This window comes from Mastigoproctus giganteus, chromosome 4, assembly GCF_048544385.1.
Source record: "Mastigoproctus giganteus isolate SK-2022 chromosome 4, ASM4854438v1, whole genome shotgun sequence".
NCBI lineage: Eukaryota > Metazoa > Arthropoda > Arachnida > Uropygi > Thelyphonidae > Mastigoproctus > Mastigoproctus giganteus.
In genome coordinates this window covers 243,059,989-243,081,790 of record NC_143578.1, presented here as the reverse complement: position 1 = coordinate 243,081,790, position 21,802 = coordinate 243,059,989, and the positions used below count along the sequence as shown (strand labels likewise).

Genomic DNA, 21,802 nt, shown 5'->3' with positions numbered 1-21,802 from the left:
TTTCCTCTTCAGTAAACGCAATTAGAAAACAAACTGTCGTGAACTGTTTTGTAAAGTCTGGCTTCTCAAACGCAAAAATTGAAGTTGTGAACAGCAATGTGGAGCACCAAGAAGAACAAGAACTTCAACATCTAATGATAATGTACGATACTTCTGCTGCAAGTGACCCTGGCTACAAAAATATAGACTCAAACCTCACTACAGAAGATGGTGCTCTAGATATCAACGACATTATCATCAATATTTTTCAAGAAGTTCCTCATGAGGATGAAGAAATGGAAGGAGGTCATTCTGTCGAAGAACATATTAATGACGAACCACCGATGAAAATAGAAGCGCTCATACAAATCAATCGTTTAAAAATGTTTTTCGCCGCTGCTGAAGATACTGAAGGACTTTCGATGGTTTCTTCACTCCAATCAAATGTTGAAAACAAAATTATCAGCCGGAAGAAGGTGCAGAAGAAAATAAGTGATTACTGTATGTATTTTTCTTAAGATAAAGTCATAATATGCATAGCACAATTGTATGTATATTATTTACAAAAATATTGTGCAAAATCTGTATATAATTTAATTTAATTTTACATTAAATTAAATTATATTAAATTGTATATTATTTACAAAAATATTGTTCAAAATCTTTATATATTTTAATTTAATTTTACATTAAACGCTTAACGATTTTTCTTTCTTTTTTTTTTTTTTTTTTCTCCCTCAGACTTCTTGTTAGCGGACACTTCTCTCTAACGGACACATTTTCGTTCCCCATGGCTGTCCGTTAAAGGGAAGTTTCACTGTATATGAATTTTATTGTTTAGAGTTTTATATTGATTTTAGAGTTTATAGTTGTATAAAAGAAAATGTTGTTGCAAAAAGTATAAAATATAAAAATATATTGATGAATTTTAAATGTTTAGTTTTAATTTGGCTGGAACAAGAATCACAGTTTCTAGAAGTTTAAAGTTTAATTGAGCTCTAGATAGTGGATATCTGCCTCTTTTGGGCAGGGGTGGTATTTGGTATGTTGAGGGTCTTGCGGCTCCTGGGATTTCACCCATCTCCGCGGTGTTCTCTGTATCGAGTGACAGTACCCTGTCAAGCCAGAGATTTAAAGTGTGTGAATCGTGTATAGTGTAGTCTGTTGTGCCCATTGTTCATCTGGCTTATTGGCCATCGGGCCCCTGATGGGACCCGACGTTGCCCATACCGTGCCACGTGGAGGCTAGCCAGGTGTTACCAATAAGGAATCAGTACTCTGGCAGGTCCTGCCACCTACTTTCCTCAGATTTCAATGGCTAGGACCTATATAAAAAAAAAAAAAAAAAGAGACATTGCTTTAATCGCTGTTGGTGCTCTGTTTGGTCATAGAGATTTGCCTTAAGAGCGAGAATGGATTGTACGCTGGATGAGTTTTATTTTTGGCCGAAAAGTGTCGGGCAAGCAATTTTGGTGTAGTTACAATTTTGTCATGTGGGGCTGTGCGCTGTGAAGGTAGACAGATTTGGGTGGGGAGAAGGAAATTGGGGGGGATTAATTTTCGCCCCCCACACAAATGCCATTTTTGCCATGGCATTTTCAACAAATGCCATGTTTTCAGAGGGCGATTCAAGACTGTATGCATCCTTAAATCTGAGTACATACTGTATAGCAGCATAGATCTATTTGCCATCTAAAACATAAGGGCCAATCAGGCGACCGCTTTATCAGCGCAGGCTTGAATGCATAGCCATTCACAATTCACGCATGGTGCAAGTTCTACGATACTGAATAAGCTACAAGTTATAAATAATATGTGTATAGTGTTTTTGTGCTTGCTATATAAACAGGTAATCATGAATATAGTGATTTATAATTTAAATAAAACAACAAAAGCCTAATTAATTATAGACATGACACCATTGTGGCATGTCTATAATTATCTTCTTCACTCTATGGAAACTATTTTAAATAGGGGAATTCAAAAAATTCGCTAAATAGAATTCTCTGTAAAAAAGTTCGTTAAACAGGTCAGACTGTACTTATTATTATTTATTATGAATTATCGAAAAAAGGCGCATAGCCACGAATTTGCCAAGGATGCCAAAAACCTAGCTACACCTCTGTATGTACTGGATGTCTTGAAAAGATGACTGTATATATACAAATGTAATTTGTTGATGTTGTGTCGAAACAACCTTCAAAGCAATATATACTCCATTGGTCCCTCTCGTGAAAAAGTATATACACATATACTGAGTTGGCTTTACATTAGCAGCACTCCCTTGTGCAGTAATGGACTAGTCCATGAAGCTGGCGAAGGCTCAAAGTCAGGAGGGCTGATACTAGATTGTGGTTCGTGCATGTGGTGGTCAGTTTTTAAGTGTCTGCAAGGAAGGATGGGTCACTGCTGAGATCTTTCTGACTTTGAATGTGGAATGATTGTGGGGACAAGATGCACAGCTACCACCATTTTGGGAACAGTCAACATGGGTAAGTGCTCCCATTCTGTGGTTTCATGAATCTACCATGACTGGCTCAACAGTAGTTGAACATCCAGCCAGAGGTCACGTGTAGGACAGCCACATGTGGTTGACACCCATTGTGAGTGTTGTGTTTCTCGTCTCATAACACAACAGTGGCACAGCACAATGGCTGAGAAAACCACCCAGTACAATGTGAAATATCAAGACCAATATGCACGTTGACTGTGTTCCAGACATTAGCTTGTATTGGCTATGATAGTCACTCGACTGTCATGGGTACCCATGCTCACTGTGCGACACAAGAAATTGCACTTTGCATGAGCACATCAGCACCAACGCTGGACTACCAATGTGCAAATCTGTTGCCTGATGTGATGAAGTCTGTTTCCAATTTTATTATGCTGATGGGCATATCCACATTTGGGGAAGCAACACGAGGCCATGGCACCTGGATGCACTGTTTTTGTGGCATGCCCTGGTTCTTCTGATCAATGGCTTCCTTCTGTTGTTGCCGACCAAGTAAACCCCTTCATGATGACAGGGTATCCAGACAGCTCTGGCATCTGTCAACAAGACAGTGTTTCATGTCACAAGGCCTAGCTGATTGCTAACTGGTTTCAGGAACACGATAAAGAATTCTCCATACCCCCCCCCTCAGCTGCCAAACTCACCCAATCTCAACCCAGTCGAGTCTACTTCGGACCTACTTGAAAAAAGATATTTGATGCTATGACCATCCACCTGACAGTGTATAAGCATTACTGGACACTTTGTGCAATGAGTAGACAGCATTACCGTGGGACACCCTGTAACACATTGTGGAGTCTATGCCAAGATGTTGATGGGCTGCATTAGATAGGTGTTGCTAACATTAAGCCAGCTCAATGTTTGTATCTGTACTCACAAAAGTGTTCATAACTGGTAAAAAAATTAATATAAATTAATTTTCAAATTTTGTTTTAATAGAATAAATTATTGTATTTATTTTTCTCTTAGGTTACATAGGACAAGAATTTAATTGGAGCAGCTATTTGAGAGAATCAAAGGCACAGGCCGCACCAAAAAATCTTTTTACAAATAAAAATTCTCAGGTTTGTTGACTATTAATTTCTATATATGTATGTGTGTATTAGTATTAATGTAAAAATAATCAGGAGGATACTTGCTTTTATTTTTTATTTTATTTTTTTTTACATGAAGGTTATTACATTGGATTATTAACTTAAATTATAAAAATTAAAACACTAGGCTCCATGTATATTTACACAATTAATTAATTTATTGATACCAGTTTTTGAAAAAGTTTCATACATAGAGGCACATTCTTTTAAACTTTTCAACATTGACATTTCAGATCTTCTCTGGGATTCTTTTATCCAGACAAATTGCTATACTGTAGGAGCTGCTAGATGCATATGAAGTTTGACTCTTGTCTTAAAAATATGGATGTGAAAGAACAAAAGCATCAGGCATTGTTAGTGAAATCAAATAGTGATCACTTGAAAAATATGCCATTTTCAACTACTACAGATTGCAGCAATCAAAGTGTTTGCAAGCTTTCCTAACCAAAAAAAAAAAAAAAAAAAAGTCAAAGAATCCATTCTTGCCAATTGTTCATCTTAGCAAAGAGGAGCTATTAAAAGGCTTGGATGTCGAGAACTTTGTCAGCTTTGCATTTCCAGTGTTCTTGACAGCCAAGCATAGTCAACATGCCCATTGTTATAAACAGACTTTGACTCAATATTTCTGAAGAAGGCAATGCTTGCAACAGTGCCTTCTGTGACAGTCTAATGGTTAAGGCATTTGTCACTTGTTTGGAGAGTAGTATAGTATGGCTCAAGTTTTTTATGGACCTAAAATCCAAAAAGAATGATAACAGCATGCAACAGTAAAACATTGGTAATCAATTGGTGCTACCTAACAGACAATCCAAGGCAGAAATCCACAGATAGAAGAATTGTGGGTGAAAATCCACTAATCATTAAATCACTCCAGAAAAATCATTAATACTTGAAAGCATTCTGTTCTGATAAACAACACATTCATTTCAAAGCCAATGTCTGGATTAAAAAAAAAAAAATTCTTCATTCTCCTGATAAAATTTATGAAATCTCTTGCTTTTTTGAAAATCAGAGGTTGATTGATAGCTATGCAGAAGCGAGGATATCACCAGTGGATTGACATTGATGGAAGATAATGGAAAATTTTGTTGGTTGATGAATTTTCCCCATTTGGAAAGAGTAAAGGAGAAATCACCCTTATTAGGAATTGGCTGGATATGAATAAATTTTCATCCACAAAGAAATACATCTGTGTAATAAGGGAGAAAGAGGTAACTCAAAGTGAGAATTAACTTTAAAGGATAAGGAAAAATGTCATCATTACTTGGAGATGTCTTGGCATCAAGATTCTTCTGTCCTAGTGTCAGTAGGCATTGAATAGTATGTATTTCACATGGTTGGAGGAGAATTACCAAGGTAACCAGTACAACAGTTAGAAAAGAACTTCATGGGCAGAACTTGCAGCTAATAGTTTTGGCAAGAGATAAAACTACTGTTTGGACAAGGAGCAAGTTTACAAGCTATCAACCTCTGATTTTCAAGTCTACACTAAAGCTACTGAACTTTAGTTTAGGGGGAAAAATGAAGCTGAATTTTGGATACAAGCCATTTATAATATACTTTTTGTATATAATAATATCCAAAAAGTCTAGCTTGCTATAATGTATTGACAATAAGTATACTTATAGTGGGCAACTTAATCCCTTCGATATAGGGATGAGGTGATGAGGTCCTTATGAGGTGATGTGTGTGAACAGACTATTTTCCCACTCTTGCGTCTCCGTAGCCAGGTGGGAAGGAGCAACAGTGCGTAGCACACACTTCTTGATTAGACTGGGGTTCGAGCCCTTCACCACCAAATACGGAGGATGCAGAAAGGTCAGGGAATGACCACCACATATTCCCGGAGCAATATGGCCTTAGTTGCTAATGCTCCTAAAAACCAAAACAACAACAACAAACTTCTTTAATGCTGATTTTAAATTTTCCAAAAGCTGGATCATTTATTACTCTTTATTGTTTTTACATTATTGAATCAATGTCCTTCAGGATTGTACTTGTAAATCCACATTTCACCTCCTGCTGTGACACGTTTCAAAAATGTCTCATTATTAGTCATATATTCAAACAAACCAGAAGTGACTTGCAAGGATTGTTTACATTGCTCTTCTGTTAACAGCCACTGCTGAAACAAAATTTGTGGAAACACACCTATGTTCAAAGTTTTTTGTGAAGTGGAATGACTTGTTCTGAAAGCGATACAGGTTGTTTCAGTAATTTTATGAACAATTAATCTTCAGCCATTTCATACTGAATTTTGCAATTGAGATGCACTTTCATCATTTGTTGAAGTTGAGGGCCATCCAGATTGGGAATCACTTTTGATAGACTCCGTACCCTCTTTTAAACAACAATGCTAGTCAAAAACTTTGAGTATGGCCCACTGTTGAGTCCCCATATGCTGTTTTAAAATGATCAGATGCACTTGCAGTTTTCCTAATTTTAGAGCAAAATTTAACACAACCATACATGAATGCATTGGAGTGTGTAGTCTGATATTTCGAAATATTAGCATTAGCATTAGTAGAGGCATTTGATGCAAGAAAGCAAGCTTATGCAGCATCAGCCAAAAAAAAAAATAATAATAAATAAATAAATAAATAAAAAATAACCACTTCCACTTCACACCTCTGTTCGTTCGAAATACCTGTCCAACTGAGCCTTAAACTTATTTAGGCTATCAACTTCCATGACAAGGGATGGAAGTCTGTTCCACCAACCAACCACCCACTGGCTAAAGGCAAATTTCCGCACGTCTCTCCTACATCTGTCTTTCCTCAGTTTGAATTTATGCCCTCTCAGGTGATTATTCTGAGCAAGAGGAAGAATCCCATCAGCATTGAGCATGCTCAAACAATTCAAGGCTTTATACACCTCTATCAGATCGCCTCGCTGGTGCCTAGTCTCCAGACACTGTAATTTGCAAAACTTAAGCCTTTCTTTGTAAGAGCACCCCTTTGTTCCATTCACTAATCTTGTTGCCCTTCTCTGTACTCGTTCCAGCAGCTCTACATCCTTCTTGAAATGAGGCCTCCAGGAATGTATACAGTACTCTAGGTGTGGCCTGACCATTGCCTTATACAAGGGAATAATCACCTCCTTATCCCTGCTAGAAAAATTCCTGTATATCATTTACAAGACACCATGAGCTACTCTTGCAGCCTGTCTGCACTGCTCAGAGAACTTCATATCTGCCTGCACTATTACCCACAGGTCCTTTTCATTCTCTACCACTGTCAGTGTAGTACCACAGAGCTGATACGTTGCTCTGGGGTTGCTGTTTCCCATATGTAGTACTTTACATTTGTCAATGTTAAGCTTCATTTGCCACCTCTCAGCCCATCTGCTCAACCTTTCCAGATCCTGTTGCAGCAGCATAGTGTCAGTATTGTCCTTGACAACCCTGCCAACCTTTGTATCGTCTGCAAACTTGGACATAAAGCTTGATATACCATCATCAATATCATTTATAAATACAGAAAACAGTAATTGACCCAATACTGAACCCTGAGGGACTCCACTAATAACATTAGTCCACGATGAGCAGTGTCCATTGATTACCACTCTGTCGTGTCCCCCTCAACCACCCCTTTATCCATAGCAGCAGTTTGCCTCCAATGCCACACTGCTCCAATTTGTGCAGCAGTCTTCCATGTGCAACAGTATCAGAAGCCTTTCTAAGATTCAAGTATATAATATCAAAGTTATTCCCTGCATCCAGTTCTTTTGTGACTGCATCATCGTATCCAATCAAATTGGTCAGGCAAGACTTCCCCTTAACAAAACCATGCTGTGTCCGAGCTATAACTGAAGTCTTGTCTAAATGATCCTGCAGTGCTCCTTTAACCAGTGCCTCCATTAATTTTCCAGGAACAGAAGTTAAACTCACAGGTCTATAATTACTTGTGTCAGCCTTTGATCCTCCTTTGTGAATTGGGGTCACATTTGCACATCTCCAGTCGATGAGTACCTCCCCTGAGTCCAAGGAAGTTCTCATAATTATGGCTAAGGGTTTGCTTACTTCCTTTGCTGCCTCCTTTAATATAACTGGATAGATCCCATCCACCCCAGGTGCCTTTCTTGTGTTTATCTTCAAGAATTTCTCCTCCACTTTACTCTCAGTTATTACAAGATTCTCTAGCTTACTGCCAGAGTTGAATACACCTCTGGCATTCCCCTCGCTGAATAACTCCTCATGTGTGAATGGCGATGCAAAATATTCATTTAGTTTGTTAGCTACCTGAGCAGGATCATCAACAGTTGACCCATCAATATCAAGTAGACCAATCTGATTCATCCCTTTCCTTCTAGAGTTTATATAAGTAAAGAACTCTTTGCTGTTTTTCTTTGCATCCCTTGCCAAAGTTTTCTCGTAATCTGCCTTTGCCTGCCTAACCTCCTTTGTAACCTGGTTACAGATCAACTTGTATCTATCATAGGCTTCTGTGTCATGTGTTTCACATTTAAACCCGCAACGACCTCCTTTAGTGAAGATTAATAATAACAGAATTCCACTTGTCTCTGAAACTAAATTACTTAGGATTACAATCCACTCAAAGCTTAATTTTGTCTCTCATTTAAATAACGTAATCAGAAGATTCACTGGTGCTATTGTAAAAATTTCTCGTTCCGACTGGGGACTTAATAGACGTACCATGAGAATCTATTATAACATCGTATTCCTTCCTATGGCTACTTATGCTGCAGGTGTATGGTTTCACAGGCTTAGAACTGTTAAATTTCGATTGAAGTTGGCTACTATGCAACGCACAATATTATTATGTATGTTAAGAGCTTGTCGTACTGTTTCAGTTTCTGCACTGCAGGTTCTTGCAGGTGTATTGCCATTGGACATTCACGTAGCTTACAGAGGTCTTTGTTATAGGTTAAAAAACCAACTATCAACTGAATTTATAGGTTTTTTTTCTGAATATTAATTCAGATATTAAGCAAGAACGTAATCGTTTGTGGAATGAAATGATAAATCTGTGGCAGACCTGCTGGGATACATCATCTGTCGGATCTGTTACTAGAACTTTTTTCCCTAAGGTGACCTTTTGTGTAAAGCAGAAACCTGTTTGGTTCTCTTTAGACTTATATACATCCTTCCTCTTAACAGGACATGGATCTCTTAACGAAAACCTATGTCATTTTGGTCTTTTTTGAATGGAAGCTTGTCAATGCGGGGAAAATGAAAATTGCAGCCACATTTTATTTGAATGTCCGCTGTATAATGACTTTAGAGATGTTCTTCGTTCATCAGTTTCTACACTCTCTCTCATGGGCATGAAACTTTGCTGGTGGGAGACAAGAATTCTTATGTTGCTCTTCAGCAGTTTGCATCTAATGTTTTCACAAGAAGAAGAATTAGTTATACGGCTACGAATAATTCTACTCCTTTGTCTGGTGGAGCTGCTCAATAGGGAGCAACATTCCCTAAAAAATTTATTTTTATTATTATTTTATATTATTTTATTTATTATTATTTATTATTTTTTTTATTTATTTATTTTATTTATTTTATATATATATATATATATATTTTCTCCTCTGGAGTGGGCCCCCAGAGGAATCTGGCCCATCTTTTGCCAACATCAGGTGAGTCAGAGTCTCAAATTGAGACAGTGCGAGCTCCATTGAGACTGGCCCACCTTCCCGTGGTGTGGATGAGTACCCAGAATCATCTGTCCAGGTGACTGATGATTCTGGGTAGCCAAGCGGTCAGACACAACAACAGAACACACACAATACACACAAACATACACTACTTATTTCTGGCCCTTCTACAGTGGTACTGTTCTTCACAGAGATAAGAGGCGGAGATGAACTGACATTCTAGGTGCCGCCCATTACAAAAACACATGTCCACACACATGTGTCACGTGTTAATTTGTATGTATCCCATGCATTTTTCTTCTCTGCCATATGTCTCATTAGTTCATCTGACATCCATTTAGGCCTAAACCGTGAACAATATTTCTTAGTTGGTATGTAAAGCCTAGTAGCTTCCAAGATAAGTTCTTTGAATGCTTCCCATTTTGAATTTGCTGTTGGTAACATCATTGGTTGGTCCCACTGTATAGAATTTAAATACTGTCTCAGTCCATTGTAGTCGCCTTTACGAAAGCAATAACCCTTCCCTTTACCCCTAATGGTAGTTACCTCTTTGAGTAAATCCCACTTCAGCACACTGTGATCGCTGCCACCTAGTGGTTCATTTATCTGCAGATTCTTAATGCATGAAGAATCACTACTGATAATCAAATCAAGAGTATTACTCCCTCTAGTTGCCTCCCAAACATGCTGATGTAGAAAACAATCATCCAATAAATCCACAAAAGCCTTGCTAATGTGTGAGTGACCAGCTCCCAAATTCCAGTCAATATCTGGGAAATTAAAATCCCCCATTATAAGACTCTCTGATTTACTGGCCCACTCTATTTCCCTGTACAGTTTCTAAATAAATATCAAAATGTAAAAGCATGTCTTCTTTATCAGCTGACATTAGCAAACTATGAGGCATTTAATTATATTACACAAACTTTATTATTACATGTATTGTAATATATTGTGTAATATATTACATTACACAATATATTACAGTACATTACACAAACTTTGTCATAATGTGTTTTGTTGTCTCAATCATGAAAAGTGTCTGGATTATTGGAATACTTTTTGACCAGACCTTGCACTATATTCTTATCATGAATGGATACAATATAGTACACATTTTAACACTGCATATCCTAATGGAATGTGTTTGTGGTCAAACCAAGGAAAAGAGGAATAGAAATTAGTAACAGTAATCCCACTTTGCATTCTTGTAATGCCAAATGACACAAGGCTGAGAATGGGAATATGATCCTTCTTCTTAGAGAAGGGACCATCACCAAGCTATAATATTAGATGTCCTCTAACATTATAGCACTCTCTCTCTCCTTGTCAATTCTTCATAAATATGTTGTGTATGTCATAAAAAAACATGTTATAAGCACTGCTTTTAAAGTAGAAGGAATTATAAAGCAAATAATTTGAACAAATGAGGTGAGAGGTGGTTGAAGCAACTGATAATTGAGATTCTGTCAGAAAAAGTGATTTAGTTTAAGCAGACTTTAGATGGAAATGGACATCATTAAGATTAGAACTGAGATGATATACATTTGTGAAATGTATGTCATTTGGTCATCCTTAATTATTGAATGGAGAGCTAAGTAAAGTGGATGCTTCCCTGGCTTCACATCTATTAGATTTATCACTATAGGAGAAATGCACAAAGATTTTTGATTTACTATAAGCACTATTATAAAAATTTATATAATACAGTACTTAGATATGTATAATGAGTTATATAATGCCCCTGTTTTTAGTATTGATAATTAATGATATTGTATTGAGGAGAGAGAGAGAGAGAGAGAGAGAGAGAGAGAGAGAGAGAGAGAGAGAGAGAGAGAGAGAGAGAAATCCTGGATTGTCTGTGCACTCCATAATTGATCCTTCTGGAAGAGGATAAATCTTCTAAAGTGTTTTATGAAGGTTTTGGAGAATTCATTATCATGTTATAGCAATTATTCTTCATTATTGTAATGGTAGTGTTGCTTTTATCCCAGCAGAAGTCTTTATAGGAATATTCAGTAATTACAATTGAATAGGTGAAACTTAATATATTCAGCTATGGGAAGTTAATTTTTCTCTGTATATTCATAAGTATCTTAATTGATATTAAGGCTATTAATAGGCTTTTAGATAATTTTGCATAAATTTGAATTGTTATCGTTGTCTGAAATTTTTAATTAAACTTTACACTGTTTTCTTAGGCTATTTCTCATGGTTTCCGGGTTGGAATGAAATTAGAAGCAGTAGATAGAAAAAACAGTTCTTTAGTGTGTGTTGCGAGTATAGGTGATGTAATGGAAAGCCGTTTCCTAGTTCATTTTGATGGCTGGGAAGATGCATATGATTACTGGGCAGATCCCTCTTCACCCTACCTCCATCCTGTCAACTGGTGTAAGGAATATAAACGTGAACTTACTCCTCCAAATAGTAAGTTGTTAAAGTATTATTTTATTGGCAATGCCTTTTCTGTATTCACTAAATAGAAAATATATTTTTCTTTTGTATTTTTGCTTATTTCAAGGTATGCTGAAATTATAAAATTGTGCAACTAATACAAATTTTGATTAGAATTTTTGACTGCTAGTTGGGATTAATATCTTATATTTTTGAAAAGCATCTCATGTGAAGTCATATCTAAAATTATATTATTATCATCAAAAGAAATTTATTGCCATTATCATATCAAGCTCACTAGATGAACAAATTCTGATGTAGCTGTATTTTCATAACCAAAGCACAATCAAATTAATCAAAAAGTTACCAAATAGTAGTAGTAGTAGTAATGATGATGTTGGCAATCTTTAATGATCTTTAAAGGGAAATTAATGATGACACTAATTAAAAAATCATTACAGAATCATCTAGACAGGACTTCAGTTATTGATTGGATACTATGATGTCGTCACAAAGGAACTGGATGCAAAAATTAATTTTGATATCATGTACTTGGATTTCAGAAAGCTTTTGATACTGTGGCACATAGAAGACCACTATACAAATTGGAGCAGTGTGGCATTGGAGGCAAATTGCTGCTATGGATAAAGGAATGGTTGAGTGGAAGAAGACAGAGTGGTAATCAATGGACACTGCTCTTTGTGGACTAATGTTATTAGTGGAGTCCCGTAGGATTCAGCGTTGGGTCCATTGTTGTTTTCGGTATTTATTAATGATATTGATGATGGTATATCAGGCTTAATGTCCAAGTTTTCAGACGATACGAAGGTCAGCAGGGTTGTTAATGACACTAATGACAGTACGCTGCAGCAACAGGATCTAGAAAATTGAGCAGGTGGGCTGAGAGTTGGCAAATGAAGTTTAACATTCACAAATGTAAAGTACTACATATGGGAAACAGCAACCACAGAGCAATGTATCAATTGTGTTGTACTACACTGACAGTGGTAAAGAGTGAAAAGGACTGGGGTAATTGTGCAGGCAGATATGAAGTTTTCTGAGCAGTGCAGACGGGCTGCAAGAGTAGCTCGTGGTGTCTTGTCAATGATATATAGGAATTTTTCTAGCAGGGATAAGGAGGTGATTATCCCCTTGTATGAGGCAATGGTCAGGCCAAACCTTGAGTACTGTATACAGGTCTGGAGGTTTCATTTTAAGAAGGATGTACAGCTGTTGGAACGAGTACAGAGAAGGGCAACAAGATTACTGAATGGAACAAAGGGTTACTCTTACGAAGAAAGGCTTAAGTTTTGCAAATTGCAGTGTCTGGAGACTAGGCACCTGTGAGGTGATCTGATTGAGGTGTATAAAGCCTTGAATTGTTTGAGCATGCTCTATGCTGACGGGATTCTTCCTCTTGCTCAGAATAATCACCTGAGAGAGCATAAATTCAAATTGAGGAAAGACAGTTGTAGGATAGATGTGCGGAAGTTTGTCTTTAGCCAGCGGGTTGTTGATTGCTGGAACAAACTGCCATCTGTCGTTGTAGAAGTTGATAGCTTAAATAGATTCAAGGCAGAACTAGACAAACATTTGGAGTGAGTGGATGGGTGAAATGAGAAGGATGTGTGTTTTTTTTTTTTTTTTTTTTTTGGCTGATGCTATATAAGTTTGCTTTCTTGCATCATGGGCCTTTTCTAATGCTAATTCCAAGTTGAGTATGTTGGATCAACTGTGACACTAGAACAAAGACTAGTGGATCTTTACACTTGAGGAAAGTAACAAAGCAAAGTTGAAATTAATAGTTTCTATGATTAATAACAGAGCTTACAGAAAGCACAGTACAATTGATAGTTTTATACAAACACATTTTTCATAAACAAATCTGTCTTTCTTGGTTATTGACCATTTGATCTATATCAAGATCAAGGTTATTGGTTAATCTTATTTCAGTTTGGTCAGTAATGATGAAATTTGAATAGTCGACTTAGGTGAATTTGGAAATGAGCTGATGAAACTCTCAATACCAATGAAATCCCAGTTGAATGCCATCTTATTCTCCTGTTAATTGCATCATGTTAATTACTTTGAAGCAGTAGGCAAGAGTGGGAAAATTAAATTCCTCAAGATCTAGGCAGAGTAACTGGAAAATTGACAACTTATTAGCGACTTGAAGAACATTTCATATATTTGTAGGTATATGAAAGATATATACCTACAGGTGTAATCCTGAACGTTGTGGGCCCATTTAAAGTTGTTGTTGTTGTTGTGGTGGGGGTTTGATGGTACATAAGCTGCTCCGGCTATAATATGCCTCCCCATTTAAGGATTCAGTATTCTATAGTGGTGTTGAACTAGTGCAGGACACCATGTGTTGTGTCTATTCATGCCCTCATGAATTAACATATGTCAGTTGCCATAGGAATAGTGTTTTTATGAGGTGTGCCTCATATTGATTCAATGGGAAAAGAGGGCAGGCAATTATGTCACTTATTTGAGCCATAACTGCCTCCACAACATTTACCAACCTTGTGCATGTGTTTCATTGTCTGATACACACCGGCATCATTTGATGTTCCATTGTAATGTTAGCTGATGAAGGGACCCAATATAGTTTGTATATTTGCAAATATTTTAAATATTTTTATAGTTTGTAAATATTTTAGTCCTGCTCTTTTGGATGCAACAATATTCCTCATGCATTATGGAACCCGAAGCAAAGGGCCTTTTCTTAAGTGACCCTGTAAATGCAGGTAAATAATTACATAGTGATATTTATTCTGCCTCGAGCAGCGGTTCTCAAATTTTTTAATACTTGTACCACCAAAACCAAAACTGGAAAATTTCGGTATCACTCAATAAAATATGTATTTGTATTAAGAGGAAAAGTCAAGAATATTTGCATAATAAAGCTATGTTATAAATTATACCTATTTTTATTTCATTTTTAATACAAAAATTGAACAAGCTAGATAACGAAACAAAATAAACTATAAAATACTTGATTAACATTGCAAGATAAGACTCGGTCATGATTTTAAGCTTTCTGAGAAATATATAGCTATCAGCTCAGAGGTTGATCAAACAAAATATTTGAAAATCAACACATGATTTAAGAACTCCTCTTAGATTGAAAAAAGATAGGTAAAACATGTAATTATTTACCTTTAGAGGGTTTTTTTTTTTTAATGTTTTATTTTTCATAATTTCATAAATTTAAAAAATTCAATCGTCTGTTATTCTTGTACCACCAAATCTTTTTCTGTATACCGCCAGTGGTATGTGTACCATAGGTTGAGAAATGCTGACCTTGATAATGCCACATGGTAGGGTAGCCAATGGGAGAAGAGGGATGCGGGTCACGTGGTACAAGTGTATGGGGCAATACATTGCTACAAATGCACAGGTAAATAATTACATAGGCCATTTCCTGATTAGATATCGATCAGTGCTTTTCGGCAGGTGTGTCTTTTACGGTTTGCGTGGGGTAGCATAATGGTTTCATCGCTGTCCTCCCAACACCGGGTGGAAAAGGCCAGGTTCGAATCCCATCGATGATGCAAGGAACTGTAATGGGCTTTTTTCACTCCTCAGCTGGATTAGTCAGTCCTCAGGCATAGATAGCAAGGTTTTCCCCCTCAGAAACTGGGGGTTTTTTGCTCAGCAAAGCAGGCAAATCGACCAGAGAACACACAATTTACAGTCACTTTACACAAAAATGGGTATATAGAAGGAATTCTGGGTGACTCTAATAAAATAATTTGAATTTGATGATTTTGTGTCTTTTCCGTTAGAAAAGATTTGACTTACTCCATCATACCTCTACATTTTACTTAGAAAAGTGTGTGGGGGTTCGCGAGAAAAGCCCCCTAGTTATCATTTACTGAGAAATATGAGGCTTACCTGATTAAAAAAAAAATAATAAAAAATAACAAGTCAAGTTGTATCTGTGTTTTGATAATAAATATAATGAATTAAGAAAAAAGTATTGATGGAAGGAGAACATTACAGTTTCTTAACCCTTTCAGGGGTAGTATGTCCATAGGTCTACATTTTTCAAGTGTGTGCTCTGGCAAGTTTACCCATAAATCTGCTTTGAGGTTGTTTGTTATTTTAGAATTAGCATTAGTAGAGGCATTTGATGCAAGAAAGCAAGCTTATGCAGCATCAGCCAAAAAAAAAAATAAATAAATAAAAAAAAATACCCACTTCCACTTCACCCCTCTGTTCGTTCGAAATACCTGTCCAGCTGAGCCTTAAACTTATTTAGGCTATCAACTTCCACGACAAGGGATGGAAGTCGGTTCCACCAACCAACCACCCGCTGGCTAAAGGCAAATTTCCTCACGTCTCTCCTACATCTGTCTTTCCTCAATTTGAATTTATGCCCTCTCAGGTGATTATTCTGAGCAAGAGGAAGAATCCCATCAGCATTGAGCATGCTCAAACCATTCAAGGCTTTATACACCTCTATCAGATCACCTCGCTGGTGCCTAGTCTCCAGACACTGTAATTTGCAAAACTTAAGCCTTTCTTTGTAAGAGCACCCCTTTGTTCCATTCACTAATCTTGTTGCCCTTCTCTGTACTCGTTCCAGCATCTCTACATCCTTCTTGAAATGAGGCCTCCAGACCTGTATACAGTACTCTAGGTGTGGCCTGACCATTGCCTTATACAAGGGAATAATCACCTCCTTATCCCTGCTAGAAAAATTCCTATATATCATCGACAATACACCATGAGCTACTCTTGTAGCCCGTCTGCACTGCTCGGAAAACTTCATATCTGCCTGCACAACCACCCTCAGGTCCCTTTCATTCTCTACCACTGCCAGTGTAGTACCACAGAGTTGATACATTGCTCTGGGGTTGCTGTTTCCCATATGTAGTACTTTACATTTGTCAATGTTAAACTTCATTTGCTGCCTCTCCACCCATCTGCTCAACTTTCCAGATCCTGTTGCAGTAGCATAGTGTCAGTAGTGTCCTTGACAACCCTGCCAAACTTCGTATCGTCTGCAAACTTGGACATTAAGCTTGATATACCATCATCAATATCATTTATAAATACAGAAAACAATAATGGACCCAATACTGAACTCTGAGGGACTCCACTAATAACATTAGTCCACGATGAGCAGTGTCCATTGATTACCACTCTGTCTTCTCCCTCTCAACCACCCCTTCATCCATAGCAGCAATTTGCCTCCAATGCCACAATGCTCCAATTTGTGCAGCAGTCTTCCATGTGCAACAGTATCAAAAGCCTTTCTAAGATCCAAGTATATAATATCAAAGTTATTCCCTGCATCATAGTATCCAATCAAATTGGTCAGGCAAGACTTCCCCTTAACAAAACCATGCTGTGTCTGAGCTATAACTGAAGTCTTGTCTAGATGATCCTGCAGTGCTTCTTTAACCAGTGCCTCCATTAATTTTCCGGGAACAGAAGTTAAACTAACAGGTCTATAATTACTTGTGTTGCCCTTTGATCCTCCTTTGTGAATTGGGGTCACATTTGCACATATCCAGTCCATGGGTACTTCCCCTGAGTCCAAGGAAGCTCTCATAATTATGGCTAAGGGTTTGCTTACTTCCTTTGCTGCCTCCTTTAATATAACTGGATAGATCCCATCCACCCCAGGTGCCTTTCTTGTATTTATCTTCAACAATTTCTCCTCCACTTTACTCTCAGTTATTACAAGATTCTCTAGCTTACTGCCAGAGTTGAATACACCTCTGGCATTCCCGTCGCTGAATAACTCCTCATGTGTGAATGTCGATGCAAAATATTCATTTAGTTTGTTAGCTACCTGAGCAGGATCATGAACAGTTGACCCATCAATATCAAGTGGACCAATCTGATTCATCCCCTTCCTTCTAGAGTTTACATAAGTAAAGAACTCTTTGCTGTTTTTCTTTGCATCCCTTGCCAAAGATTTCTCATAATCTGCCTTCGCCTGCCTAACCTCCTTTGTAACTTGGTTCAAACTTGGATCAACATGTATCTGTCATAGGCTTCTGTGTCACGTGTTAATTTGTATGTATCCCATGCATTTTTCTTCTATGCCATATGTCTCATTAGTTCATCTGGCATCCACTTAGGCCTAAACCTTGAACAATATTTCTTGGTTGGTATGTAAAGCCTAGTAGCTTCCAAGATAAGTTCTTTGAATGCTTCCCATTTTGAATTTGCTGTTGGTAACATCATCAGTTGGTCCCACTGTATAGAATTTAAATACTGTCTCAGTCCATCGTAGTCGTCTTTACGAAAGCAATAACCCTTCCCTTTACACCTAATGGTAGTTACCTCTTTGAGTAAATCCCACTTCAGCACACTGTGATCACTGCCACCTAGTGGTTCATTTACCTGCAGATTCTTAATGCATGAAGAATCACTACTGATAATCAAATCAAGAGTATTACTCCCTCTAGTTGCCTCCCGAACATGCTGATGTAGAAAACAATCATCCAATAAATCCACAAAAGCCTTGCTAGTGTGTGAGTGACCAGCCCCCAAATTCCAGTCAATATCTGGGAAATTAAAATCCCCCATTATAAGACTCTGATTTACTGGCCCAATCTATTTCCCTGTACAGTTTCTTATTATACTCATCAGAGTCATTAGGCCTATAGCACACTCCTACTCTCAATTTTGATCTCCCAATGCTTATGTCACACCAAACTGACTCGACACTGCACTGTCTAGCAATGTTGACTGGCTTTACTTCCTTGGATTTTATGTATTTCTTAACTAATAGCATAACCCCTCCTCCCTTCCTATCCTGTGTATCCTTTCTGTAGACATTGTACTCCCCAAATTCCAGTTCTGCATTCCTTATATCTGTGTGACACCACGCCTCTGAAATCCCCACAATATCTGCCTGTGATATTTTGAGCAATACCTCAAATTCATCAAATTTATTTACTAAACTCCTAGCATTGGTGTACACGGAAGTATACATGCCCCTGTTCTTTTTCTTAGCTACCCTAACACAACCCATGTGTTTACTTGTACCCCAATGATTCCCAGCAGTCTCTGAGATATCCTGCATCTTATTTTCTAGGCTGCGGCTCATTCCAATAGAAGCAGTGCAAGAATCACTTTCACCTCTGCCAGTGGCTACTGTTAATATATTAGTCCTTGTTTCCCCCGAATCTAGCAGTTTTCCGACCCACCTAACACTGCCTCGATAGCATCAGCAAACATTCTTGCACCCTTTCTATTTAAGTGTATCCCATCCCTGTAGAAGCAGTCTCTCCTATTAACAAGTACAGACCAGGCTGAAAAAAATTCTACCCCTTGAGCCTTGCACAATCTTTCCAGGGCCAAATTGATCGACAGGGCTCTCAACATATACTCCCTCCTATCGTGTCTGGGCAGAATTGCAGACACTTTCAAATTCAACCCTAATTCACTGCTTTTTTTCAACAGTGACCTGTACTTGTTAAGTAATTCCGCCGGTCTCCTACTCTTAATATCATTAGTGCCAACGTGTACAACTATATCACCTTTTGTGCCCTTAAAAGATGATATCCGCTCTACAATGTCATCAACCTTTGCCCCTGGCAGACATACCCTGGTCCTGTTCCACCTATCCTTTTTACAAAGCATGTTTCCCGTTTCCCTGACAATAGAGTTTCCCTCACCAACAACTACTAGTTCCTTGGGGACCAGCGCATTCTGCCTTGGGGGCTGCCGCTGTGTTGTGTGATGACCAAGTGCAAGCTCTGGCATTCGTGTGGGCAGCTGAGAGCTTGATGGGCCCCTCACTTTTAATCCTTCGAGGGCATCCACCCTGTCCTTCAAGCTCTCATATAGGCCCATAACAACGCTGAGTTGTCGCCTGATTTTTTTACACTCCTTGCATCGCGCACACACAGGCATCCCCCATGGCAGTATCATGTCCCATACCCGATGCTCCACAAACATCAAGCAAGTAGTGCATTTTAATAGACTGCGATTCAGAGGGCAACTCCCCCCCCCCCCCAGTTCGCCCCTGAGCCACAGCACTCCCATTAGCTTGAGCCTTTTGCTTTGCTGCTCTGGTCTGAGTCATGATTTCGATTTAATTTCAATAAAATTTCAATTTCAGTACAAAATTAAAACCCTAAACTTATATCCCAACACAGTTATAACTCTATATTTATGTTTCAGTATCGAGTGTTATCTACGAAATCCCTTTATATAACTTCCGTATCAAGTTAAGTATTAATTATTTATTTTTTACTAATTATTTATGTTACATAACCCAAGTCGTTATATGTATAGTTAAAAGTGCAATTTAATTGACAATGAAGTTCAACAAGATTAATTATCTGATTAATTGACAATATTATGTACTATACTATACTATATTAGGCTTATGCTATCTATTTCGAGATATTTTGTATCGCGTACAGTGGTGGCAATTTACGAACGGTAAACACGTGGATTTGATACCCTTTCTGATACTAAGTAATGCCTACAAAATCTCTATCTAAGTTACTTTAAACTAAGTATCTTAAATAGGAATATAAAGCTACTCTAGAAAATAAGTTAATATGCCAATTTAAGGTAATAAAACAGAAAATAAATCATAAAAACCTCTCTGTTCCAGGAGCCACAAAAATGTACGTCTGCACAGGCTACGCTCGTTCTCTGTAGTTTTATGGCACATTGGCATCTAAGGCCATGTGCACCAAGTTGAAAGTTGCTTCAAACAATGTCTGTTAATATATGAATTGTATTGAAATTTTCTAGTACATGCTGCCATCTTTTACTGTGATTTGAACTAATTATAGACACAGTTTATAATAAATGGCAGCATGAAAATAATTTTTAAAATTGGAAAAAATGATTGCACCTATTGAATCCAGTTGTCTGATTTGAGAACAAAAGCCAAAATTGAAGAATTTCTCAATAAATAACAGTTCAGACTCGGAAGTTGATGAAATCAAACTAACTGAATAGAAGCAGAAGATATAATTTCTTAAAAAGAATTAATAACAGTTTTTATTTACAATTTTTTTTAAAAGAATTTTTTAAAAATTTACAATAATTTTATTCTAGTGTTGAGTAATAAATTGCAAATAGGAACAGATTAATATTTTAAGTATTTATGTAATAAAGTTTTAATTTTTACAAATTTCATGCAAAAACTCACTCCACAGATCCTGTTAGAAATTCACTGTCTGGCACTCAATCGCATTTGGAAAACTGACTTGTGAAAAGTTTAAGCAAGTAGTAATAAATTAATTAAAAATGATTGACTGAATTTTCTTTTACTTTATTAGTAAAATATTAGAAGTACATTTCCCCAAAAAAATATTTTTTTGTTATTGTGATTGTTACAATTCCTTTATTTCTTTGAATAAAAGTGTAATACCAAACTAAGAAATAGCAATTTTTCTGGATTCTTCTTTGAATCCCATCTTCAGACAAAATGGGTTAACAGCAAGCTCCCATCGTTCTCAATAACAGTTAAAACATAGTAACTCTACATGCACAAGTTTAGTTCTTATGTAATAGTCAGAGTTTGTGGCTAGTTCTCCTCTCACATGAGTGTAGCATTTTTCAACACCTATTTAGATAACACAAATCTAATGATAGCACAAAATAAATATAAAAACTTTATTATAAGTTTTATTTATTTTCTGTTTAGATTTCAAGGATCCATCAAAGTTTAGTTGGGAAGAATATCTAACCATGACAAAATCTCAGGCTGTTCCTTCTCGTGCCTTTAAACAACGTCCAGCACATAGTTTCACAAGTGGTATGAAGCTAGAAGTGGTGGATAAAAGGAATCCGATGTTGGTGAGAGTAGCCACTATTGTAGATACTGATGAAAATGCTATAAAGGTTAATTTTGATGGCTGGTCTCATGCATATGATTACTGGGTAGATGATGACTCACCAGACATTCATCCTGCTGAGTGGTGTTCCAGAACAGGACATCCACTGCAAGCTCCTATCAGTAAGTTATTTATAACTGCTAATTAATACATTTTCTGTATAAAGTTGTTGAATTTATATTTATTGAGCCGCCCTGGCTAGCCGAGTGGGTAAAGTACCTGCCCGGCAACCCAAAGGTCGCGGGTTCGATTCCCGCCTCGGGCTTGGATCAAAGTACTGCAAAAACCCTGGGAGGTGCAATATGGCCACAGAAGCCGATGCGCCAACAACTACCAAATCAAAAAAAAAAAAAAAAAAAAATATTTATTGAATA

At 37.3% G+C, this 21,802-nt stretch overlaps 1 protein-coding gene across 1 annotated transcript in view; it reads left to right on the top strand.

Moving 5' to 3' along the window:
* The window catches only part of l(3)mbt (lethal (3) malignant brain tumor), a 195,801-nt gene that overhangs the window by 135,584 nt on the left and 38,415 nt on the right, over window positions 1–21,802 (top strand). The window contains exons 10-12 of the mRNA XM_090372140.1: window positions 3,461–3,555; window positions 11,403–11,628; window positions 21,239–21,550. Of these exons, the coding sequence (XP_090228266.1) occupies window positions 3,461–3,555; window positions 11,403–11,628; window positions 21,239–21,550 (633 nt within the window). The remainder of the gene's footprint in view (window positions 1–3,460; window positions 3,556–11,402; window positions 11,629–21,238; window positions 21,551–21,802) is intronic.